This window comes from Vombatus ursinus, unplaced genomic scaffold (genome assembly GCF_900497805.2).
Source record: "Vombatus ursinus unplaced genomic scaffold, bare-nosed wombat genome assembly UNPS02014779.1, whole genome shotgun sequence".
In the NCBI taxonomy this organism is placed as follows: domain Eukaryota; kingdom Metazoa; phylum Chordata; class Mammalia; order Diprotodontia; family Vombatidae; genus Vombatus; species Vombatus ursinus.
The window spans coordinates 23,812,913-23,837,232 of NW_020954557.1; the positions used below are offsets into that span (position 1 = coordinate 23,812,913).

At 34.7% G+C, this 24,320-nt stretch overlaps 1 protein-coding gene across 1 annotated transcript in view; it reads left to right on the forward strand.

Annotated features, from left to right (window-relative positions):
- Window positions 1–13,760, forward strand: part of COL5A2 (collagen type V alpha 2 chain) — a 197,924-nt gene extending 184,164 nt beyond the window's left edge. The window contains exons 52-54 of the mRNA XM_027865920.1: window positions 7,878–8,065; window positions 10,471–10,710; window positions 12,004–13,760. Coding sequence (XP_027721721.1) covers window positions 7,878–8,065; window positions 10,471–10,710; window positions 12,004–12,150 — 575 coding nt within the window. The 3' untranslated portion in view covers window positions 12,151–13,760. The remainder of the gene's footprint in view (window positions 1–7,877; window positions 8,066–10,470; window positions 10,711–12,003) is intronic.
- Window positions 13,761–24,320: the final 10,560 nt, after the last annotated feature.

A 24,320-nucleotide genomic window follows, 5' to 3' on the forward strand; every position in this document is an offset into this window, starting at 1 on the left:
AGGTTTTAAAAAGAAAAGATACTTTCCTTTTGTGATAAAGATTACATTTTTCCTCACAATTCTTAAACTTCTCCTTTAATGTATGAAATAATAAAGCAGTTTCTGAGTGCATTGGCTCTTAAAATTTCAGCCAAACTGGCTGAAAAGTTTAAGCTCGGGAACCCATTCCAAACTTTCCTACTTCCAAAAACTTTTTTTTCTCTTTTCTGTTTTAAAAAAATTAACAAACATGTATTTTTTCTCTTACCTCCCCCCACCATTAAAAACAACAACAACCAAATCTTTGTAACAAATGTGTATAGTCAAGTAAAATAAATCCCCACCTTGGCTATATTGGAGAGTATGTCTCATTTTGCATCCTAAATCCATCACTTCTGTCAGGAATGAGTAGCATGCTTTGTCATTAATTTTCTTGAATCATAGATAGCTGTTGCATTTATTCGAGTTCTTAAGTCTTTCAAAGCTGAGGTGGACCCAAGATGGCAGAATAAAGACAGGGACTCACCTGAGCTCTCCCAAATTCTCCCCCAAACAACTTTAAAATAAATCCTCAAAATAAGTTCTTGAGTGGCAGAACCACAAAAGGATGGGGTGAAACAATTTTCTAACCCCAGAAAACTTAGAAGTTTGGCAGAAAAGCTCTGTCTCACTAGGGTGAGAATGGAGCTCAGTCCAGCACAGACCATACCCAGGCAAGCCTACTGGTCTTGGGGGGTGACTGAATTGGCAATTGAAGCTTCCTGAGCTTTCAGCACACAAATGATAAGGTGAGTTAGACACTGGTCAGAAGATTACAGGGGACCCTTTGTTGGCACTGGATGCAGGACTCTAGTGCATTGCTTATATGAAGTTCTAGGTCATAGTCCTAAGGTCTGGAAGAGCACTAGCACGCTAAAGGGTATGGCCACAGAACAGTAGGGACCCTGGTCACAGTTCCAGTATGGAAAAGAGTGCCTGTGGTTCATCACAGACCAGCGCACAGGCCAGGAGAACAGTGACCTCTCCTTGGAACATACCACTTTAAAAGAACTGAAAACTTACAGATTCCCAGAACTAGCTTTGAAAACAATAGCACGAAAAACCTGAAGCTTGGGACAGTATTTCCCTTAATCTGGGAACATAAAGTTAAAAGTAAAGAAATAGGCTAGAAAAATGAGCAAACAACAACAAAAACAGCCTGACCAAAAAAATGTTATGGTGACAGGGAAGACCAGAACACAAACCCAGAAGAAGCCAATAATGTAAAAACAGCTACATGCAAAGCCTCAAAGAAAAATGTGAATTGGTCTTGAGTACCACCCCCCAAAAAAAAATTCCTGGAAGAGCTCAAAAATGATTTTAAAAACCAAAAAAGAGAGGTATGAAAGTGATGAAAGAAAATAATAAAAAAGTCAACAGCCTGGTAAAGAAGGTACAAAAATACTCAAGAAAATAACACCTTAATAAACAGAATAGGCCAAATGGTAAAAGACACAGAAAAATCCACTGAAGAGAAAAACTCATTAAAAAGCAGAGTTGGCCAAATGGAAAAAGAAGTTAAAAAATTCCCTGCAGAAAAGAACTCCTTAAAAAAGTAGATTTGGTCAAATGGGAAAGGAGGTATAAAAGCTTACTCTTAAGAAAATAATTCCTTAAAAATTAGAATTGGGCAAGTGGAAGCTAATGACTATATGAAGAATCAAGAAATAATATAACAATCTGAATCTGAGTCTCTGACTGCGTCATCTACTTCCATATGAATGGTTCCTCTGGTTGCTGGTCTTCCAATGTCACCATCATTCTTAGCCAGAGGCACAGAAGGCTCCTCATTGATGACAATTGTCATCTCATGAAGAAGTTGTTTTAAGTCCCATGGTGGGTCTTCCTTCAGGATAGCAACTTTGGATGGTACTTCAGATACATAACTGATGGAAGACTGGGAAGATGGTGAATTAGCAGAGTGGGAAGCAGGCAGTGATGGTATATGGTGCTGTTTCACCAAAGAACTTAGCGTGTTGTCTGGACTTTGAAGTTCTTTTACATCCAACATATGTTTTAATTTCAAGTGGCATCCTCTCTCAAGAAATTATCAAGGAAAACTGCTGTGATATCCTAGAACCAGAGGGTAAAAGATAAATTGGAAGAATCCACTGACACCTCCTGAAAGAGATACCCAAACAAAAACTACTATATTATATTATAGCCAAATTCCAGAGCTTCCAGGTCAAGAAGAAAATATTGCAAGTGGCCAGAAAGAAATAATTGAAATATTGTGGAGCAATGATCAGGATAACACAAGACTTAGCAGTTTCCACATTAAAGGATCAGAGGGCTTAGAATATGATATTATGGAGGGCAAAGGAGCTAAGGCTACAACCAAGAATCACCTACCCAGAAAAAAAATGAGTATAATTCTTCAGGGAAAAATGGATATTTAATGAAACAGAGGACTTTCAAGCATTCCCGATGAAAAGACCAGAGCTGAATAAAAATTTTGACTTTCAAATGTAAGGCTCAAGAGAAGCATAAAAAAGTAAATAGTAAAGAGAAAACATAAGAGATTCAATAAGGTTAAATTATTTACATTCCTCCATGGGAAGATGATCCTTGTAACTTCTAAGAACTTTATAATTATTAGGGCATTTAGAAGGAGTATACATAGACAGAGGGTATGAGTATGAATTGACCATGATGGGATGATTGATATCCAAAAAAATTAAGGGGTGAGAAAGAGGGACACATTAGGATAAGGGGAAAGAGAGAGAAAAAATAGGGTAAATTATCTCACATAAAAAAGTTATGAAAAAGCTTTTATAGTAGAAGGGATGATGGGGGAAATGGAGAATAATGCTTGACCCTTACTCTTATTAGAATTGACTCAGAGAGGGAATAACATACATACTCAGCTGGATATAAAAATCTCTTATCATACAGGGAAGACATAAGAAACCAGGGTGGCAGGCTGATAGAAGAGAGGGCAAATTGAGGGAGGTGGCAGTCAGAAGCAAAAGGGTGAAAAAGAGAGAGAAGGATAAACAGGGGGAAATAGGATAGAAGGAAATACACAGTAAGCGTAACTGTGAATGTGATTGGGATGAACATACCCATAAAACAGAAGTAGGTAGTAGAGTGATTAAAAACCAGAATCCTACAATATATTGTTTACAAGAAATGCACTTGAAACAGAGAGAAGCACATGGAGTAAAGGTGAAGGGTTGAAGCAAAATGTATTGTGCTTCAGGTGAAGTAAATTAAAAAAAAACACAAGAGTAGTAATCATGATCTCAGACAAAGCAAAAACAAAAATAAATCTAATTACAAGATAAGCAACAAAACTATATTTTGCTTAAAGGTACTATAGACATTGAAGTAATATCAATGCTAAACATATATCTATATATCTCAAATGGCATAGCTCCCAAATTCTTAAATGAAAGTTAAATGAGTTATAGCAGGAAATAGACAGTAAAACTATACTAGTGGGGAACCTGAACCTTCCACTCTCAGAACTAGATAAATCTAAACATAAAATAAATAAGAAAGAAGTTAAGGAGATGAATAGAATTTTAGAAAATTTAGATATGATAGACCTCTGGAGGAAATTGAATACAAAAGAATATACCTTTATTTCAGTGGTACATAGCACCTACATAAAAACTGACCATGTATTAGAGCATAAAAACCTCATGACCAAATGTAGAAAAGCATAAATATTAAATGTATTCTTTTCAGATCATAATGCAATAAAGTTGTATTCAATAAAGGGCCATTGAAACAGATAAAAAATTAATTGAAAACTAAATAATATAATACTAAGGAATTAGTAAGACAAAGAGCAAGACATAGAAATAATAAATTTTTCATTGAAGAGAATAGCAAGAATGAGACAACATATGAAAATCTATGGGATGCAGCCAAAGCAATACTTAGAAGAATATTTATGTCTATAAATGCTTACCTCAATAAAATAGAGAAAAAAGCAGATCAATGAATTGGGTATGCAAATAAAAAAAAAAACTAGAAAAAGAACAAATTACAAACCCCCAATTAAATACCAAATTGACTCAAAGGAGGGATTAATAAATTTTAAAGTTATAAAAAATGAACTGATAAATAAAAGTAGGAGCTGGTTTTATTTAAAAAACCAATAAAATAGATAAGCCGTTGGTTAATTTGATTTAAAAAAAAGCAAATTACCAGAATAAACAAAATGAGTAGGGTTAATTTACCACCAGTGAAGAGGAAATTAAAGCAATTATTAAGAGCTATTTTGTCCAATTCTTTTCCAAATAAATCTAACAATCTAAGTGAAATGGAAATATTCACAAACATATAAATTACCCAGATTAGCAGAAGAGGAAATAGAATACTTAAATAACCCTATCTTAAAAAAGAAATTTAACAAGCCATCAATGAACTCCCTAAGAAAAAAGCTCCAGGACCAGATAGATTCACAAGTGAATTCTACCAAACGTTAAAGAACAATCAATTCCAGTACTGTATAAACTATTTGGAAAAATAGGCAAAGAAGGAGTCTTACCAAATTCCTTTTTACAACATAAATATGTAGCTGATACCTAAACCAGAAAAAGCAAAACCAGAGAAAGAAAACTGTAGACTGATTTCCTTAATGAATATTAATAATTTTTTAATATAAAATACAAGGAAGGACATTATAGCAATTTATCACAAAGATCATACACTCTGACTAGGGTGGGATTTAAAATAGGAATGTAGTGCTGCTTCAATAATAGGAAAACTCTCAGCATAATTGAACATATCCATCACAAAATCAACAATAATCATATGATTATCTAAATAGATGCAGAAAATTTTTTGATATATTATAACACTCATTCCTATTAAAAACACTAGAAAGCATAGAAATAAATGGAGCTCTCCTTAAAATTAGTAGTATCTATCTAAAACCAACAGCAAGCATTATCTGTAATGAGGATAAGCTAGAAGCCTTCCTAATGTGATCAGAGGTGAAGCAAGGATGCCCATTATCACCACTATTATTCAATGTTGTACTAGAAATGCTAGCTATAGCAATACGATAAGAAAAATAAATTGATGGAATTAGGATAGTCAAAGAGGAACTATCACTGCAGATGATATGATGTTATAGTTAGAGAATCCTAGAGAATCAACTAAATAACTAGTTGAAATAATTAACAACTTCAACAAAATTTCAGGATTTAAAGAAACCCACATAAATTATCAACATTTCCATATATTACCAATAAACTCCAGCACCAAGAGATAGGAAAAGAAATTGCTTTTAAAATAACTATAGACAACATGAAATAACTGGGAGTCTACCTGTCAAGACAAACCAAGGAACTATATGAACACAATTACAAAACACTTTTCACATAAATAAAGTCAGGTCTAAACCAATAGAAAAATAATAATTGCTCATGAGTAAACTAAGCCAACATAATAACAATGGCAATTCTATCTAAAGTAATTTACTTATTCAATGCCGTGCCAACCAAACCACCAAAATTTATTTTATAGAGCTAGAAAAAATGATAGAATTATTTTGGAAGAACAAAAGGTCAAGAATATCAAGGGAATCAATGAAAAAAAATGGTTAAGGAAATTGACCTATCCATATAAGATCTTAAACTGTATTAAAGTGGTAATCATCAAAACAATGTTACATCTAAAAAATAGAGTGTTGGAACAGTGGAATAGATTAAGTACATAATACACAGTAGTAAATAGTAATCTAGTGTTTGATAAACCCAAAGATCCAAGCTTTTGGGACATGAGCTCACTACTTGACGAGAACTGCTGGAAAGTATTGAATGTAGTTTAACATAGTTAAACATAGTTTAAACTAGACATAGACCAAGAACATCTCACAACATATACCATGATATGGAAAAAATGACTACATGATTTAGGCATAAAGAGTGAAGCCATAAGTAAATTGAGGAGCATGGAATAGTTTATCTGTCAGATCTATGGATAAAGGAAGAATTTATAACTGAATAAGAAGTAGAGAGCATTATGGGATGTAAAATAGATTATTTTGATTGCATTACATTTTAAATTTTTTTTCCACAAAAACTAATTCAGCCAAGATTAGAAGGAAAGCAGAAAACTGGGGTAAAGATTTTATAGCCAGTTTCTCTGATAAAGGCCTTATTTCTCAAAATATAGAGAACTGAGCCAAATTTATCAGAATATGACCCATTTCTCAAATGATAAATGATCAAAGACTATGAACAGTTTTCAGACAAAGAAATCAAAGCTATCTTATAGTCAGTGTAAAAATGCTCTAAATCACTTTTGAAATGCAGATTAAACAACTCTGAGGTACCACTTCACACCTATCAGTCTGGCTAATATGACAGAAAAGGAAAATGGCAAATTTTGGAGGGGATGTTGAAAAATTGAGAAGCTAATGAACTATTGCTGCTGTTGTGAACTGATTCAACCATTCTGGAGAACAATTTGGAACTATGCCCCAAAAGCTATAAAACTGTACATGCTCTTTGACCTAGCAATACCATTACTAGGTCAGAACCCCAAAGAGATTAAGAAAAGGAAAAAAAGGACCAAATATGTACAACAATATTTAGAGTAGTTATTTTTGTGGTGGCAAAGAATTGGAAATTGAGGGGATGCCTGTACAAGTTGTGGTATATGATGCCCATGAATACTATTTTGCTATAAGAAATGACAAGGAAAATGATTTCAGAAAAACCTGGAAAGACTTAGATGAATAGATGCAAAGTAAAGTGAGCAGAACAGTAGTAGCAATATTGTAAGATGATCACCTGTGATTGATTTAGCTATTCTCAGCAATGCAGTGATCAGAGATAATTCTGAAACACTGATGAATTAAAAATACTGCAGAGAAAGAACTGACAGAGTCTGAATGCAGATTGAAGCATACTTTTATTTATTTTCTTAATTTTTCTTGTTTTTTATTTTTGTTGTGTGTGTTTTCTCTTACAACATGGCTAATATGGAAATGTATTTTGCATGACTGCACATATATAACATATATCAAGTTGCTTGCCTTCTCAAGGAGGGGAGAAGAGAGGGAGGGAGGGAATTTGGAACTCAATTTAAAAAATGTTAAAAATTGTTTTTTACATGTAATTAAAAAAAAGATATTTTAAAAGCTTCCAAACTTTTTCTCATGATATTTTAAGATTGAAATTTTTCTCCTGCCCTTCTGAATATTTAATTCTTATCCATTCTTTAAAATAAAAACTCATATACTATGTCTTCCAAGAGACCTCCGTGGTTTCCTCACCTCTTCCAGTTAATAATGGCCTTCACCCCAATTCATTGATACCTTCACTGATGCACTCACATGTGTCATTTTGTGTTCATTCTGTGTCTATTTATCTATCCACCCATCTTAGCTTACTATTTCTCAACCCTATAACATAAGTAAGTTCCTGGAGGACAAAGACTATATGTCATTGATATTCTCCATCTCCCCAGTACCTAGCACACTGTCGTGCACACAATAATTATGTGTCACATTCACAAAGTGCTTTAAGATTTACAAAGCACTCTTCTAAAAAATTATGTAAGGTTTCTGTGAAAGTAATAATATCCTCAGTTTAAAAACATTTCATAGGAGCTAAAAGCCTATATTCCAAATATAAGAAAATAACACACATTCTTCATGTGTGTTTTGTATAATTTCTTAGTTTTAATATCTTCATTTACTGTTCAAAGTTATCTTAAATGACTTCTGTGGCATTGAAGCAGTCAATAGAATATAGCTTTTTTAATAAAAATTTAAAAATGTAAAAACTCTCTACTTAAAAAAAACTTTAAAAACTTAACTTAAAACTTAAAAAAATAAGATCTGTGACTGTTTTTGAAATCCCAGCTATATAAATCTTCTTTCTGGTATATAGGTCAGTATTGGATTGATCCTAACCAAGGATGTGTTGAAGATGCTATTAAAGTTTACTGCAATATGGAAACAGGAGAGACATGTATTCCAGCAAATCCATCCAGTGTGCCCCGAAAAACATGGTGGGCCAGCAGATCTTCTGACCATAAGCCTGTTTGGTATGGCCTTGATATGAATAGAGGCTCTCAGGTAATATCACATATGTGACTTAAGAATGGTGTTCCTGAAATTATTCTTTTTATTTTAATTTAATTTAATTTCTATTGCTTGTCATCCTGTTCTACTTCTTAATTTAAAATTTTGCTTTTTCTTTGAATTTGTTTTCACTTCTCAGTCTGGCTTTCCTGACTTCCATTAAAATATGGTTTAAATCCCACCTTCCTTTTCCCCTCCTACTTGCCCCACCCTCTCTTCTTTACCTCTGAGATGTAGATGTAGATGTATCTGTATATATTGATTTGTGTGTTGAGTCCTCCATTAGAATGTGAACTCTGTGAGGATAGAGACTATATTTTGCCTAATATCTGTAGTGACTGGCAAATAGTAAGCTCTTAATAAATATTTGTTAATTGATAAATTGCTCAATTTAGACAATTATAAAATGCTTACCAGGCAATATTATATTTTGGGAGTTATATTAGTTATAATGACGTCAGTCACACAAAATGTTAGAGTTGAGTAGGACTTCAGAGATCGTTAAGTTCTAAGCCCTTTATTTTGCTAATAAGGAAAAAGACTGATAGAAATAAAGTGATTTGCGTATAGTAACACAGATACTAAATGTCAGAAGTGTGATGCAAACCCAGGACTTCTGACTGTGTTTTTCCTTTGTATCAAGTTCTTTTTCTATTAATTATATTTCATAAACAACATTTAGGCATTATGACATATAAATTCTGAATTATAATAATTACTTCTATTGGGTAAACATCAATTGACTTTTTGGATATTTATTCATTTGTATGGTATTTTATTAAAAATAATTTCTTAGGGACCATTTCTCATAAATTTATATAATTTTGCCATATAACATATCCACCATTTAGCACATTGAAAGTAACTTAAAATGCAAGTCATTGCTATTGGTATTTGGCCGTGTCCCTGAACTTCTCTTTGATAACTTAGAATAGATAACTACAAAGAGTAAAAGCTCCAATGTTTTTGTTACTTGAGGTCAAGGGAGATGATACAGGCTTTTCCCAAGCTATTTAGTCCAAATTCTCCATTCGTGACTATTCTCCCAATTATTCTCTGGCCATCTTCTCCATTCCTAAACTTCCCTCCCTCCTTGTCTCCAGCCTCGTCTCTTTAAATATTGGCCTAGTTAATTATTCTGTGCCTATTCTAATCCCACCTCTAGCTTTGCTCTGGTCTCCTCTCTTTTGCCAAGTTGAAGTTTCCTATCTCCACTTGAATCTTCACTTTAACTCTTCAAAATGTCTAAAACAAGTCACAAAATTATATGCCAGAGATGCAGAGAGGATGTTTACAAGATTCCACTGTAGTTCAATGGAGAAGAAAAAACTTTTCTTTAAAACCAAGTGCTAAATTATCGTAACTATTCAAAAATATATTTAAAACATCTGAATTGGTAACATAGGACTAAAACTCAAAATCAAAATAAATCTCCCCTTTACACTTTCCACGAGTATATAGCTAAGTAGTGCTCCTTGGGGGAAAAATGTATGTCTACTACTGATATTTTCATTGGCATAAAGCATGCAATTCATTTCCCCTAACAGTATTGAATTAGCAGTTGATAAGGAAAGAGAAAGAAATGTAACATGATAAATCCAACTTCTTAGCAATGCAATTCATATATTATTTTATAATACAACTTGAAATCATAATTTCATAGTGTTTTATGGTTTTGTTTTCAAAATGAAGACATCTTTCATTATTAACAGAATGGTAATAAATTTAAAACATTTAATTTTCCTTATTTTGGCTATAATAATTGGTAACTAATGTGATTATTGCTAAGTGTGATAGATAGAGTGCTAGACCTCGAGTCAGGAAGACCTGAGTTCAAATCTGAACTCAGACATTTACTGAGCTATGTGATCCTGGGCAAGTCACTTAAGCCTGTTTGCCTCAGTTTCCTGACCTGTGAAATGAGCTAGAGTAGGAAATGGCTTTGCCAAGAAAACCGGGTCATGAAGGGTCAGACACAACTTGAAATGGCTAAATAACAATAAAATATGATCATTACCTTTTATTTTAAAGAGTTTAATATGTATAAGAATTAACAGAGATATGTATTCTTGCATAATTTCTCAATCATACTATTATTGCACAATGAGAATGTAACATTACATATTTAAAACTAAAAAAAAATCTTTCAGATATTGAGATCTCTTTTTGTAAATTTTGGGTTTTGAAAGACTTGATAAGCCATCTAGTCTAATTCCTTCATTTTACATGTGAGGGAACTGAGAACCAAGGATGTTAAATGATTTGTCCAGGGTCATTCTTAGGTATATGACAGATGGTCAGTTCACTAGTAATAATCTGAAATTGAGTTGTTTGGGATCTATGACTCTTAAGAATTCTAAAATTCTTCATTAACCATAAAATGATCTTTTTTTTTCTAGTTTGTATATGGAGATAGCCAATCACCCAATACAGCTGTTACTCAGATGACATTTTTGCGTCTTTTATCAAAAGAAGCTTCCCAGAACATCACATATATTTGCAAAAACAGTGTAGGCTACATGGATGACCAAGCCAAGAATCTCAAGAAAGCTGTAATTCTCAAAGGCGCTAATGACTTAGAAATCAAAGCAGAAGGAAACACTCGGTTTAGATACACTGTTTTAGAAGATACTTGCACTGTAAGTATTCCTTTTGGTTTCCAAATTAACTTTATTTTGAGAATCAGCTAGTCCATGGTACTCAGTTTTGTCAATAGTTTTCTGAACTTCCTTGCTTGGGAAAACCATTAGTATAACCAACTTGACTAGGTTTCTTCTTATAACCTATTAACCTAATAACCTAAACAATCTGTTCTTCCTTTTACCTGTTTATGATCCCGTGAACTTGAAGTTAAGAAGTTAAGGTAGCTAGTATAGCTTTTAATGAGGCAGTTAAAAAGTGCCCTAAAATGTTTGTAAAACTATCTTCAATGAAAGTTTGTAAAATGGACTTCAAGTAAGATAAAGATAGATTAGAGATGACAGAATAATGAATGTGGGATTGTGTTCTTTTTTCCCCCTCCCCACTATTATCCTTTTTTACTATAATTCTTAATACAGTGCTTTTATAATCCCCTTGAAATATTTCTTTAGTTCCCTAACCCTTTGCATGTTTTGAATTCCCTGTTAGCCTTCAAACATATTCCCTCTGATTGCTACTCTGACACTCATAGGAGACCATTTAAAGCATCAGTTTTCTAAGTGCCTATTAAATACAATCAGTAGACACTTTCTTTGTGAAAATCACACAATCATTCTGATTTCTGTGTGATGGAAATAGGAGGATGTCACAGAGCCATGGAGTGTATTCGAAATGAATTTAGTGTTAATTCAAGAAGGTTTAAAAAGCACATTTGTCATACATGATCCTCCATTTTCTCCCAATCCTGTATCTTTCCACTGGTTGTTCCCCTTGCCTGGAGTTCTCTCACTCTTCATTCTGCTTTCTGGCTTTCCAGACTTCCATCAAAATTTGGCTTAAATTCAGCCTTCTCTTCTTCCTCCCACCTACTTCACCCTAACACTTCCCCCTATGAGATTACCTTCTATCTAGCCTTTATATATCTGTATATAATTGTGTGCATATTGTATCCTCCATTAGAATGTGAGCATATTCTTTGGGAGGACAGAAACCATATTTTACCTTTCTTTGTATACCTTGTGCCTGACAAATAGTAAGCTCTTAATAAATTTTGTTAATTGATAAATTGTTCAATTGAGACAATGACAAAATGCTTACCAGGCAATACTATATGTGTGTGTGTGTGTGTGTGTGTGTGTGTGTGTGTGTGTGTGTATACATATATGTATGTATTTAGATCTTTGAATTTCCTTGAAGGAATGTTTTACTAACAAGAGTTATGGTGAACATAATCTGAAACCTTTTTTTATAATCTTAACCCACTCATAACTCATCTCTTCTTCATATTCTAGAGACGTAATGGAAATGTAGGCAAGACTGTCTTTGAATACAGAACACAGAATGTGGCACGCTTACCTATTGTAGATCTTGCCCCTGTGGATGTTGGCAGTACAGATCAGGAGTTTGGCATTGAAATTGGATCAGTTTGTTTTGTGTAAAGCAAGATGACGTCAATCAACAACGACCACCATCATCAACCACGACCACCACCCTTACCAAGAACTTAGACTGATTGAAGTTGATCCTGAGACTCTTGAAATAATGGCTGATATTGCATCAGCACTGTATATACAATTCTTCCTAAATGCCTGGCCTCCTTCAGAATATTTATTTTACTTACAAACCTCCAGTTTTAAGTGATTTTAGACAACTTTGAGCGCAGCAGTCCGATTTTAAAAGGACCAGCCAATGACCACCTTAGAAAAAAACCAACTTTGAAATTAGTAGGTCTCAGTTTTTGTTTAGTTTATTTCCATGTATTATACATGTTGCATACTACCTTTGAGCAAGCTATTCTTCCAGATAGCTAGCTTAAAGATTGGGATACGTAAAATTAGGATGAAATGTTTCTTTTGCTTGGCTGCCGTTTTAAATAACAGAAAAGTAGAGCACTTTCGTGACCTCTCATTCCCAGCATATAAAGTACGAATGCACAAACTTTGGACCTGTAGAAATGAAGAACATGTCTCTCTATGGATGTTGATATATCAAATATTTTTGGATGATATTGTTTAAAAAAGATATTAAAAAGTCATATTCATTTCTCATTACTTTCACTAAATTGTTTAAATAGCCTCTTTCCATGTCATTGATGGCATCAAAATCAAATAAATTGAGCATCCTAAATTTTTATGAAGTGTTAAAATATTAATATGTAATTCATCATGTCTTTTGTACACACTTGAACTTCAAAGGTCCTTAATCTCTTCCTGGCACACATACCTAAATCCCATTAATACAGGTGATGTTATCTGTGTGCATATGAGGAAGAATGTCTGTGCTTTCCTATTTAAGAAGCCATTGGATTCCACATAACACACACATGTAATATCCATTTCCAGCCTCCATATGTTGGGATTGATTCATTCATATTCTCAGCAGACTGATATATGACAAAGAAGAAAGACAGTTTGGAAGCTCCGAGTTGTGAATATGACTCTTTAGTCATTAGCAGGATATGTACAATCAGTAATTCTGGCCTTTGAATTGTGTGAGACAAAGTGACCCAACATTTCTTAGCATGAGCTACCTCATCTCTAGAAGCTGGGATGCGTTGAATATTCTTAGGTTTTTGTTTCTGTTTTTTTAGATACTAAAAGGTGCTATGCTTCTGTTATTATTCCAAGAATGGAGATAGGCAGGGCAAAAACATTTTTAAAAAAAGTGATGGTGCTAAAATTCCTTCTGTAAAGCTTTTACAAATAAAGATGATTATCACCAAATAACATTTTGAAAGAGTCTAGCTGTTAGACTTCCCATGTCTGAAAGAGCAGTGTTACAATGCACTTTGACTGTTGGTCTGTCACATAGTCTATGGTCTTGTAATGCCTGTGTGTTTAATTAGATGAGAACATGCAGGTAGTCACTGCTTCAAGGTTTTTTATTTCTGTTTCTTTTCTGCATTTGTTTGCTCTGATTTCTTTCCTTTTTTATTTGTTCCTTAAAAAGTAAACAGCTGGGACCATCCCAAAGAACAAGTCATGCACAGAGCTTTAGTCATGTATCTCTGCAAAGCATTTAATTAAATACTCGCTTCTTGTCATGTCAATGGCTTTTGTTTTGTGGAATTTGTCTAACATTTCAGCTCACAACAAGGAAAAAATTATGGTGTAATTTATGTGTTTGTTTTTAATTATTTCCTTTTTGTAAAAAAAAAAGCAAACGAAGAAAACAAAAGAGCAATTCACTTACTTATACATTGGGTTATAAACAAAATTTTAAGGCATGGTCTTTCTTTAGCAACACTTATGAAGGGAGGGTGAGACCAGTTATCACTGTCTATGCTCTTTAAAGTGCCAGATTGATATTATTAAGATCAGAGAAAGATAATTTTTATTCATGACTGAATAAAATGTGATAATAAAAAGCTATGTCTCATCTCACAATGTATCAAGTACTGTATTATGAACACAGGCTATTGAAGTGTTTTTTACCCCCAGAGCTTTCTTTTGCACTAGTTAATATAAAATATTTTCTAAAACATTCAATTCCTAAAATAATCATTATTTGAGATGAGCATATTACACTTGAATATATAAATACATATCTAAAGGAGCATGTGTGTGTGTGCACTCGTGTGTGTGTGTGTGTGTGTATGTGTGTATATTTGTATGTACTATAGAAAATTATAGCCAACAGGGCTATAATCCTATATAGGACCCAACAGCTTTAATAACTAGACCAGGACTAATATTGTGACAGCTATTATCAACCTAGAAAAGTAGGAAATTGATAACTAGAGGTAAGAGCATCTTTTCCCATGTTGCCACGAAATGATGGTCCACATGCTATTCCACCAAGGTCAACTTTGGCTGTGGCCATTCACCTTTACTCATTTCCCACTACCCATTCTCTTTAAGAATTATTCCTCACACACATAGCTATTTATAGTGTCATATTTAATTACAGTATGCAGAAATAGTATATATTAAAACATACCTTTATAAAAATGTATAGGTAGGTAAATAACACTACAGTTTGATTATTCAATTCTGATTAACATACTTGAACAGTGTTTTAAAGTCCCCTTTCATTCCTTAGGTCTTATTTTGTTTTTATACAATCTCTCCCTCTCCCTTCCCTGTCTCTGTGTCTTTCCTCCTCTCTTTCTCTTGTTCCTTTCTTCTTTCCGTCATTTCTTCCTACCTCTCTCTTGTCTCTTTCCTTCTCTCCTTCCCTCTTTCCCTTTTTGCTGTTTTTCTTTCCCTTTCTTCTTTCTTTTTCTTCCTTCCTTCCTTCCTTCTTCCTTACCTCACTTCCTGGATTTTTTTTTTAAAGATAGAAACAAATTTCTTTCCATCAAATACTCCAGTTAAGCTCTTTCCATCTTCCTGGTTGCCTCCCAAAGGAACTAAAGCCAATCTCATCATCTAGCCCACAATCCAAGGCTGTGGGCAACAAAAGGTAATTCTCTTCTTTAAGCCTTTTCTCTCTGCTTGGATATATTCCCCCAATGACTACTTCTTTATTATAAGACTTTTCTTGTTGACTTGTCTCTAGTCAGTTAATGCAATTTCTGACCATACCTGCAAAGTTCTGAAAGGAAATAAATCTTTCTATCTGGCTTCACTTCCTTCTAAAATCTTCCTTTTTCTTGTCCTGACCCATTGGGTAGTCTATATTCAGGCAAGAGGACCAAACTTCAATAGGAGTGCTGACATACTGAGGTATGTTCAAGAACTCAATTATTTTTCAGTTGAAGTTCTTTTGAAGAAGTTAGGGATATTTAGCCTGGAGAAGGCAAGGAGAGGGGTATGCTGGCAAATATTTAACAGCTGGCTCCCTGAAAATGAAAATACATATTCATGACACATTTTAAAAATTAATCTACATTTTAACATTTTTCTGTTTCACTCTCTTAAGTCTAGACAACGAAAAATAAATCAAGCCCTAATTTAGAACATTTGCTGATTTCTGAGGAGTAAATGTTCATATTGAAAATTTAACAGTCGACTCTGTGAAGTGGATTCAGCACATCCCTGATCAAGAAGGAAGAACTGACCCTTTTCAAATCTACAAAGGTTATTTTATGAAAAATAGATTAAATTATTTTTTCATAGCCCTACAGAGGAGAAATAAGGAACTGGAAAACTCAATTAAAAGAAATATTTTATATCAAATTAGAGTTGTCCAAAAATGGAATGAGTTGCTCATAAAGCAAAGAATTCCTCAATATTGGTGGTGTTCAAGTAGAGTCTGGGTGGCCACTTCTTGGGACCAAAGAAAATCAGAGGATTTAAGTAGCTGATGGCCAAGGTTCATTCTATCTCTGAGATGCTATATTTCTGATTCTTTATTTCTGGCCACCAATAGTTCCATATATCTTAGCTAAAACCTAACACACATTATCTCTTAATCCAGCCTAGCTAAATACAGACTTTAGCATATGTAAACCTTACATTTAAAATTCATAGTTTTGTGTATCGGTTATACCACAATCTATAATAAATTTGAGGAGAGATATTCTAATATGATACTTAGAAGACATTATCTGTGTTCTTGAAGTGATATATATTCTTATTCATATCATTTCTGTATCTGATTTCAGATTGTATGACAGAGAAACATAATTTTCTGGAGGCTAAGGTTCTATTTTGAGGTCCAACAGATTGAATAAAATGATCTACAGGATTATGCAATGAACATAGAATTATTCAAAAATATTTAGTGCCTATTACATGAAGACCTTATACTCTCCTCTAAAGAAAAACTACAAAGTAAATTATAGTCAAGGAAAGCCCTCGAGGTTAATTGAGGAAATATTTTGTTTTATTTTATTATTATATCATTTTCTTGAGAATGAAATTGAAAAGTCAAGCATCAGCTATATTATTAATTCATCAATTAATTTATTGACCTTCTAGTAGGCATGAGGTTTTGTGTCAGATTCTGTGTCTTCTGGGAGAAACAAACAGATTAGGATACTTCAACAGAATGAATACTACCACCTGGGATTGAATCCTGTCTTCTGTACCTACTGTTTATAAGACATTCAATAATTTATTTAACCTCTCTGGGTTTACACATATGTAAAGTGATAGGACTAGACTGGAATTTATCTGAGTTCCCTTCCAGATCTAAATCCTAGGGTACAAGATGCCCTTATGAAGTTTTTAGTTTAGAACAGTGGTGTCAAACTAAAAAAAAAAAAAAACTCAGGCCACTAATTCATGCATGAGTCTCTCTGAGAACGTATTGACTTACTTTTAAAATAGAATGTTATTTGTTTTATATAATTTTTATTTATTTTGGTAAATATTTCCCAATTACATTTTAATATAATTCAGGCCTCACTGTGGAGTGAGGTGTGGTGTGTGTGTGGTGCATATGCATGTGTTTGACGTCACTGGTCTAGAAAAATATCTAAAATAATTCAACAAAAGGATTAGACTTATTTGCATAGCCCAAGAGACAGAGCCAAATAGGTAGAAGTCCCAGGTTGGTACATCTATGTGTGGGAGTACAACAAATAAGGAAGCCAAGTAGGGCATTAGCAAAGTTGATAAAATAATGCTTGGCATAAGGAAGAACTTAATAATCAGAAATGTCCAATGTAGAACTGACTTTCTTGTGAGGCAATAAGTTTCCTGTCAGATGGAGCCTTCAGTAAGAGGCTCAATGACCATTTGTCACATTAAAAGAGAGATGTATTGCTTCAGTTATGAGTTGTGCTAAGTGACATATATATTCCTTTCAAAATCTGAGAGTCAATGATTCTAAGAAATAATGATAATATAAGGTAAGATGTGAAAGTACAATGATACAAAAGGCTTAATGCATTCAGAGGATAGAGACAATTTTGAGGTATTGGTATCAGAAAAGATTTTCTGGAAGACAAAATTTAAACTGGACCTTGATGGATAGGTAGGGGTTGGAAAAGTGAATTTAGTAGGGAAAGGAACTCTAGGTGAAGAGAACAGCAAAAACAAAGGGACATAAGGCCAGGGCATGGTGGCACATGTCTGTAGTCCCTGCTACTGGAAGGCTAAGGCTGATAGATAAAGTAAGCTCAGGAGTCTGAGCTTCATTCAATAAGGGATGATAATCAAGTATCTGCATTGTCTTAGACCAATGGTGCGAACCTCTAGGAGTGGAAGGTCATCAGGCTGCCCAAGGAGGGTGAACTAGCCCCATCTGGGAATGAAGCAGGTCAAACCATCTGAGGAGATCAGAAGGGGCATTCCTTCTGTGAGTGGCTACTGCAATTCCTGCCTGAGTGAGATCAAGAGCTAGTATCAAAAAATGAACACACACACATTCAAAGGGAAAGAGCCAGGAAATCATAAGGCATGCTTGGAGAACATTGTGTAATATAATTTAGTTGGAGAATAGAGTATAAAAAGTGTAAGCCTAAAAAGAAAGCTTAGGGTCATATCATGGAAGACTCTAAATTTCCAGCAAATACATGTAGATTTTATTTGTGAGGTAATAGGGAACTATTGAAGGTTTTAGATCAAGGGGCAACATGACTAGAAATATGGTATGAGAGGATTATTGTAGCAGTTGCATCTACAATGAATTAGGATGATGAGATAGTAGCAGGACATTTAGTATCCTATTGCCATGATTCAGGCAAGAGATAATGATCATCTAAAGCACCAACATGATTATATGTATTTGAGAAATGTTTAACAAAATAAATAAAAATATAATATAAGAGATAATTTGTGGTTTTCTAAGTCAATTTCAGCCTGCGTTTGACCCTACCACTCTAAGGCACAATGGTGGCCAAGATAACATAAAAGAGAATGTTTATTTGAACTGTCTTTAGAAGATACAACTGTCAGGACTTAATAAATAATCAGATGTGAAGCATATACTAACTATGAATATATTAGAGAAAAAAGCCAGAATGAATGGATGAAGAATCCCGATGGAAACTTAGAGGGAATGAAATAGAAGTTGCCATAACATATGGGAAGTGTTGAATTTAATAGAAAAGATGTTAAAATATATTTTTAAACAATTGCATTGGCATTCAATATTGTTTGTAATAAATAAAATTTAAAAACAGAGATTCAGAATGTAGTAGATGTGGGAGCTGAAGATAAGCCCAACATGTTGAGGTTGGCTGATGAGGAATAGTGATGCTATTGGAAATCAGAGAAGTCTGGAGAATAGGGAGGCTTCTGGCAAAAGGTACTGAGTTCCCTTTGGATCATGTTAAGTCTGAAGTGTCAGGTTACCATCCAGGTAGTGATGTCCAGCAGAAAGAAATCTGAATCTAGAACTTAGGTAAGAATTCAGTGTCAGTCATCCTCTACATAGAAATGATTGTTAAAGTTCTAATGGGTAGGAAGGTGTCAGGGGGACCTTCAAATATCAACAGTAAACTCAAGGGCAATTAGATGGCACACAGATTGGGAGCTGGGCCTGGAGTCAGGAAGACCTAAGTTCAAATCTGGCCTCAGATACATACTAACTGTGTGACTCTGGACAAGTCACTTAACCCTGTTTGCTTCAGTTTCTTCATCTGTAAAATGAGCTGGGGAAGGAAATTTCAAACTACTCAAGTGTCTTTGCCAATAAAACCCCAAATGGGGCTGCAAAGAGTTGGGCAGGACTGAAATGACTGAACAATAACAACAAAACTCAAGGGAGAGAATCCAAAGTGAGAAAATGGTTAAAAATACAATTCTTGGAGAAAGCCAACTTTTAGGGAGTCAAGGAGAAACCTGTGAAGGTGAAGAAGCAATTTTACAAATGGAGAATACAATATCTCTTGTAACTACGAGCAAGTCACTTAACCTCCATGGACCTCAATTTCTTCATCTGTAAAAGGAGGTAACAAGATGGACCCTGAGGCTCCTTCCAACTCATGATCTAAAATCCATTGGCCTTCATTTTAAAGATTTAGATCTCTGGGTAGCATCCTGGAACAGTTGTTGTTCAGTCATTTCAGTTGTGTCCAATTCTTCATGACCCCATTTGAGGTTTTATTGGCAAAGATATTGGAATGGTTTGCCATTTCTTTCTCCAGGTCATTTCACAGATGAGGAGACTGAGGCAAACAGGGTTAAGTGACTTGCCCATGGTCACACATCTAGTAAGTGTCTGAGGTCAAATTTGAACTCACAAAGATGAGTCTTCCTGACTCCAGGCCAGGTGCTCTATCCACTGCGCCATCTAGCTGCCCATTGTGGAACAGGCACTGGACCTAAAGTTAGGAAACCTGGGTTTGAGTCTGGCCTCTGGCACATATTAATTGTAGGATTATGGACAAACCTTTTAGCCTCTTTAAGTCTCAGTTTCTTAGTCTGAAAATTGGGGATACTAATTCTTGCATTACTTAATAAGGCCATTTTGAGGAAAATGTTTTACAAACCCTAAGGTACCATTTATGTGTGTTATTCATATTAATGTATATAGGTTATAATCTACGCTTGGGAAGTGAGCACTCATCCTGATGAGATCACAGATCCATTAAATAGTATTCTTATTACTTTTTTCTCAGAAAATACTTCTAATCCCAACCATGCATCTACTATTTACTTTCTTATGAAAAATTATTTCCACAAATTGGATCTACTTGAAGGTTTCTAAACTTGCTGTTCTTCACACAATAGAATTGTCTCTTACCTCCATACCTTTTCCACAGCTATCCTCAATATCTGGAATGCCCTCCCTTACTTGTACCTCCTGGCTTCCCTCGCTTTCTTCAAAACTCAGCTCAAATCCTACATTCTGTAAGAGGACTTTTCTGATTATTGAAAATCATTAAAAATCATTAGATGAGTCACAAGAAGTAAATACATATTCTACTAAAATAATTAAATAACGCTAGAAAGTAAGTGAGAGACATATTGTGGAGGGCTTTAAATGCTAGACTACGGAATTTGAATTTTGTCCTAGGAGAAATGGAGACTCCATTAAGGTGTTTTAAAGAGGGAGTGATGTTTTAGTTCTATGCCTTATGAATTTTTTGGTAGCTGAGGAAGATGGATCAGAAAGGGAAGAGACCGGAAGCAGAAACCAATGAGAAAACTATCATAGTTATGCAAATGTGAAGTGAGGAGCACTTGAAATGGGAGAGCCTAGAATGGGGGTGGGGAACCTGCAGCCTTGAGGCCACATGAATCCAAACTTCACAGAACAAGTCCCCTTAATAAAAGGATTTGTTCTGTAAAACTTGGACTTAGTCAAAAGGCCATACCCGAGGACCTAGAAGGTCACATGCGGCCTTGAGGCAGCAGGTTTCACCCCTCCTTCCCCGCCTAGAATTTGAGAGTTGGAAAGGACCTTTAAAACTATCTATTCTATTTTCTATATCAGAAAAATCTCTGCTAAAACATATATAACAAGTGGTCATCCAGTCTCTGCTTTAAGACCTCCTGGATAGGTAAACCCACCAATGCTCGAGCATCTCTAATCATTAGGGAGTCTTTTTTCCCTGAAATTTTCCCCTGGGATTAGAATCTTCACTTCCACAACCTAAACATGAGTAGTTCCTTCAACTTATAAGTATAGGATGTATGGACTCAAGGCCCTCATACAATCCTAATTAACCTTCTCTGGAAGCTCTTCAGCTTACTACAATAATGTCCTTCTTAAACTATGGTGCCCACAACAGAATACCATACTTCAAATGAGATGTGCCAAAGGCAGAAGAAAAAATATAGTGTGACTGTCACCCTGTTCATGTACACTGTGCTCCTCTTAATGCAGCCCATTGGCTTTTTTCTTGCCCTGTCACACTGCTGTCTCATACTGAGTTTTCAGTTCACTATAACCCCCAGATCTTTTTCAAAATTTTTAAAAATTTTACTTATTTTTAGGCAATTGGGGTTAAGTGACTTGCTCAGGGTCACACAGCTAGTAAGTGTCAAGTGTTTGGTCTGAGGCTGGATATAAACTCAGGTCCTCCTGACTTCGGGGCCGGTGCTCTATCCACTGCGCCACCTAGCTGCCCCTCCCAGATCTTTTTCAGACAATTGTGAGCTATTCATGTCTTCAGTGTAGATAATGGAATGTATACAATATATGTATGGAATGTACACAATAGAATGTGTATGGATAAGACCTGACAACTTATTTGTATAAGACAGAGAAGGAAGGTTCAAAAATGACTCAGTATGTATGATGGGTAGAATAGTCATTAAACCATTTTGGAGAGCAATCTGGAATTGTGCCCTAAGAGTTATTAAACTGCCTATATCCTTTGTCCCAGAAATACCACTCCTAGGTCCATTTCCCATGATGAGTATGGAAAAAGGAAAATGTCCTATATGTTCTAAAATATTTATAGCAGTTCTCTTTGTGCTGGCAAAGAAGTGGAAGTTGTGGAGAAGCCTGCTAGTTCAGGAATAGCTGAACAAGTTGTAGTACATGATTATGATGGATGCTGCTGTGCTACAAAAAATGATGAGCTTGATGATTTCAGAAAAACATGGAAAGACTCACATGAAATAATGAAGAGTGAAATAAGCAGAACCAAGAGAACATTGTATATAGTAATAACAATATTGTTTTAAGAGCAACTTTGAATGACTAAATTATTTTGATTATTATAATTACTCAAATTAAATACAAAGGACATATGAAGGAAGATGCTATCTGCATCCAGAGAAGGAACTGATAAATAGAAATATATACATATAGAGTGGTTATATATGTGTATTCACACATTTGTGTATAATGGTAATGGTAGTCATCTCTAGAGTAAGGGGGAGGAAGAAAAATAAAGGAAAAAAGTCACATGATAACTTTATTATATATTTAAAAGGAATAGCAAGTTTTACATACTATATTTACAGTTTCATGTACAGTCATTTTTCTATTCTACTATGTTATGGAAATGCTTGTTTTATTTCTTAAGTTCAGAGTAAAATAAATAAAAAGAAAAGAAATATCTACAACACATCCAGAATGAGATGTCTAGCAGATTGATGATGCAGAATTGTAAGTGAGATTAGGACTAAATATAGAGATTTGGGAGTTATATGAATGGAGATGGTACTTAAACAGATGACATCACTAAAGGAGAGAGTACAGGGAGAAGATATGCCAGGACAAAAGCCTGAGGGGTGTTATGATAAAGGGGAAAGAGATGGATGATGATTCATAAAAGGAGGCTGGGAAACGACTGTCAGACAAACAGGAGAAAAACTCAAGAGTATCGTAGAAAGCAAAGAGGTTAGAGAATATTTAGGAAGTCAGCAGTGTCAGAAGCAGCAGACAATGGGAAGGAAGAAAAGACCATCAGATTTAACAGTTGAAATCAGTGACAATCTTAGACCAACCTGTTTTGGTAAAGTGGCATGAATAAAAGCCATATTGCTTTGGGGTTGAGCAGCAAGTGAAAAGTGAAGAAGTAGAGTTAACTACAATAAACTATGTCAATCTATGATGTACTACCACGCGTCCTTTAACAAATGATGAGAAATAATTAGAAGAGATGCTATTGCACTCAGCTAAGATTCTCTGCCAAGTGCCTGCTTGTGACTGCCTCTTCTCCAACAGAATGTCTCTTTACCTAATCAAAAAACTCTGCCATTTGGTCATAAGGCTCGGCATAGAGTGAAAGCTTAGATTTGGAAACAGGGATTTCTAGAGGCTACCTTCAGACACTGCTTTTTCACGTCCCATGACTGACCTGGAATAGACAGAATGAGATAAGAAAAGATGAGTACTATACATGTTAACAAAGCAATAAATGATAATTGGGGATAATAAAGGTTCCAGAGCACCTTGGAGAGGAAAATCTATTTAGCACCATGCTAGATGATTTGGGTAAGAATAGGGCCTTGAATCTATATTTTCGTTTCATTATGGTACAATTCATCTATCTCAAGCCAGTTTGATTTATTTGTTACATCATCACCTACATTTCTCATCTTTGTTAAGGGGTTGGATAAAGCACCCATTGTTCCTATTAAAGGTATTTACAGTATTTAGGGAAATAGTTAGCAAACCATAAGGCACATATCTGCAAACAGACCCTTCTGGTTAAGTGTTACTGATATTTTAAGCATTTGAACTTACATAATTAAAGCAAATATTTGGATTAAAATAATTCTCAAATTGAAAGAGTATACTGCAGTAATAGGAGAGTGAAAAATTCCCCTAGGGGTAAATTTCACTGAGAACTGATATGAGATAGCCCTTATAATGAAATCCAGATACAGCATCAGAGTGATCACAATTGTTAGTTGGTTTAATATGATAATGTAACTTAAATTGAATACATCTGTGTTTGGAGTTCCCCATCTTTAGCCGTAAAGCACCAAGTTCCAAATGATAGGCTAGGGACCAAGATCTCCATTGGAGATGATTGGTATTTTTTTCCTGCTATCCCATGTATTACATGTTCCTGTCAAATTAAAATCTTTTCTAGGAGTGAGAAAGGGAACATGCAGATGGTTGATTTTAAAGCCGGTATTGGATAGTCAGATTCAAAGCAGGCCAACCAAAAGCACTAATGGCATCTTCCCTCAATCCAACCTCTCTTCTCTTCTCATAGACTTAATAGAAGCTTCCAATCCCTAAATAAAATGAAATTCCCCTTTCATGTTGCATTCTGATTGGAGATCTACAGAATCCCAATGTGAACTCAATGCTTTGGAGAGAGAGAGAGAGAGAGAGAGAGAGAGAGAGAGAGAGAGAGAGAGAG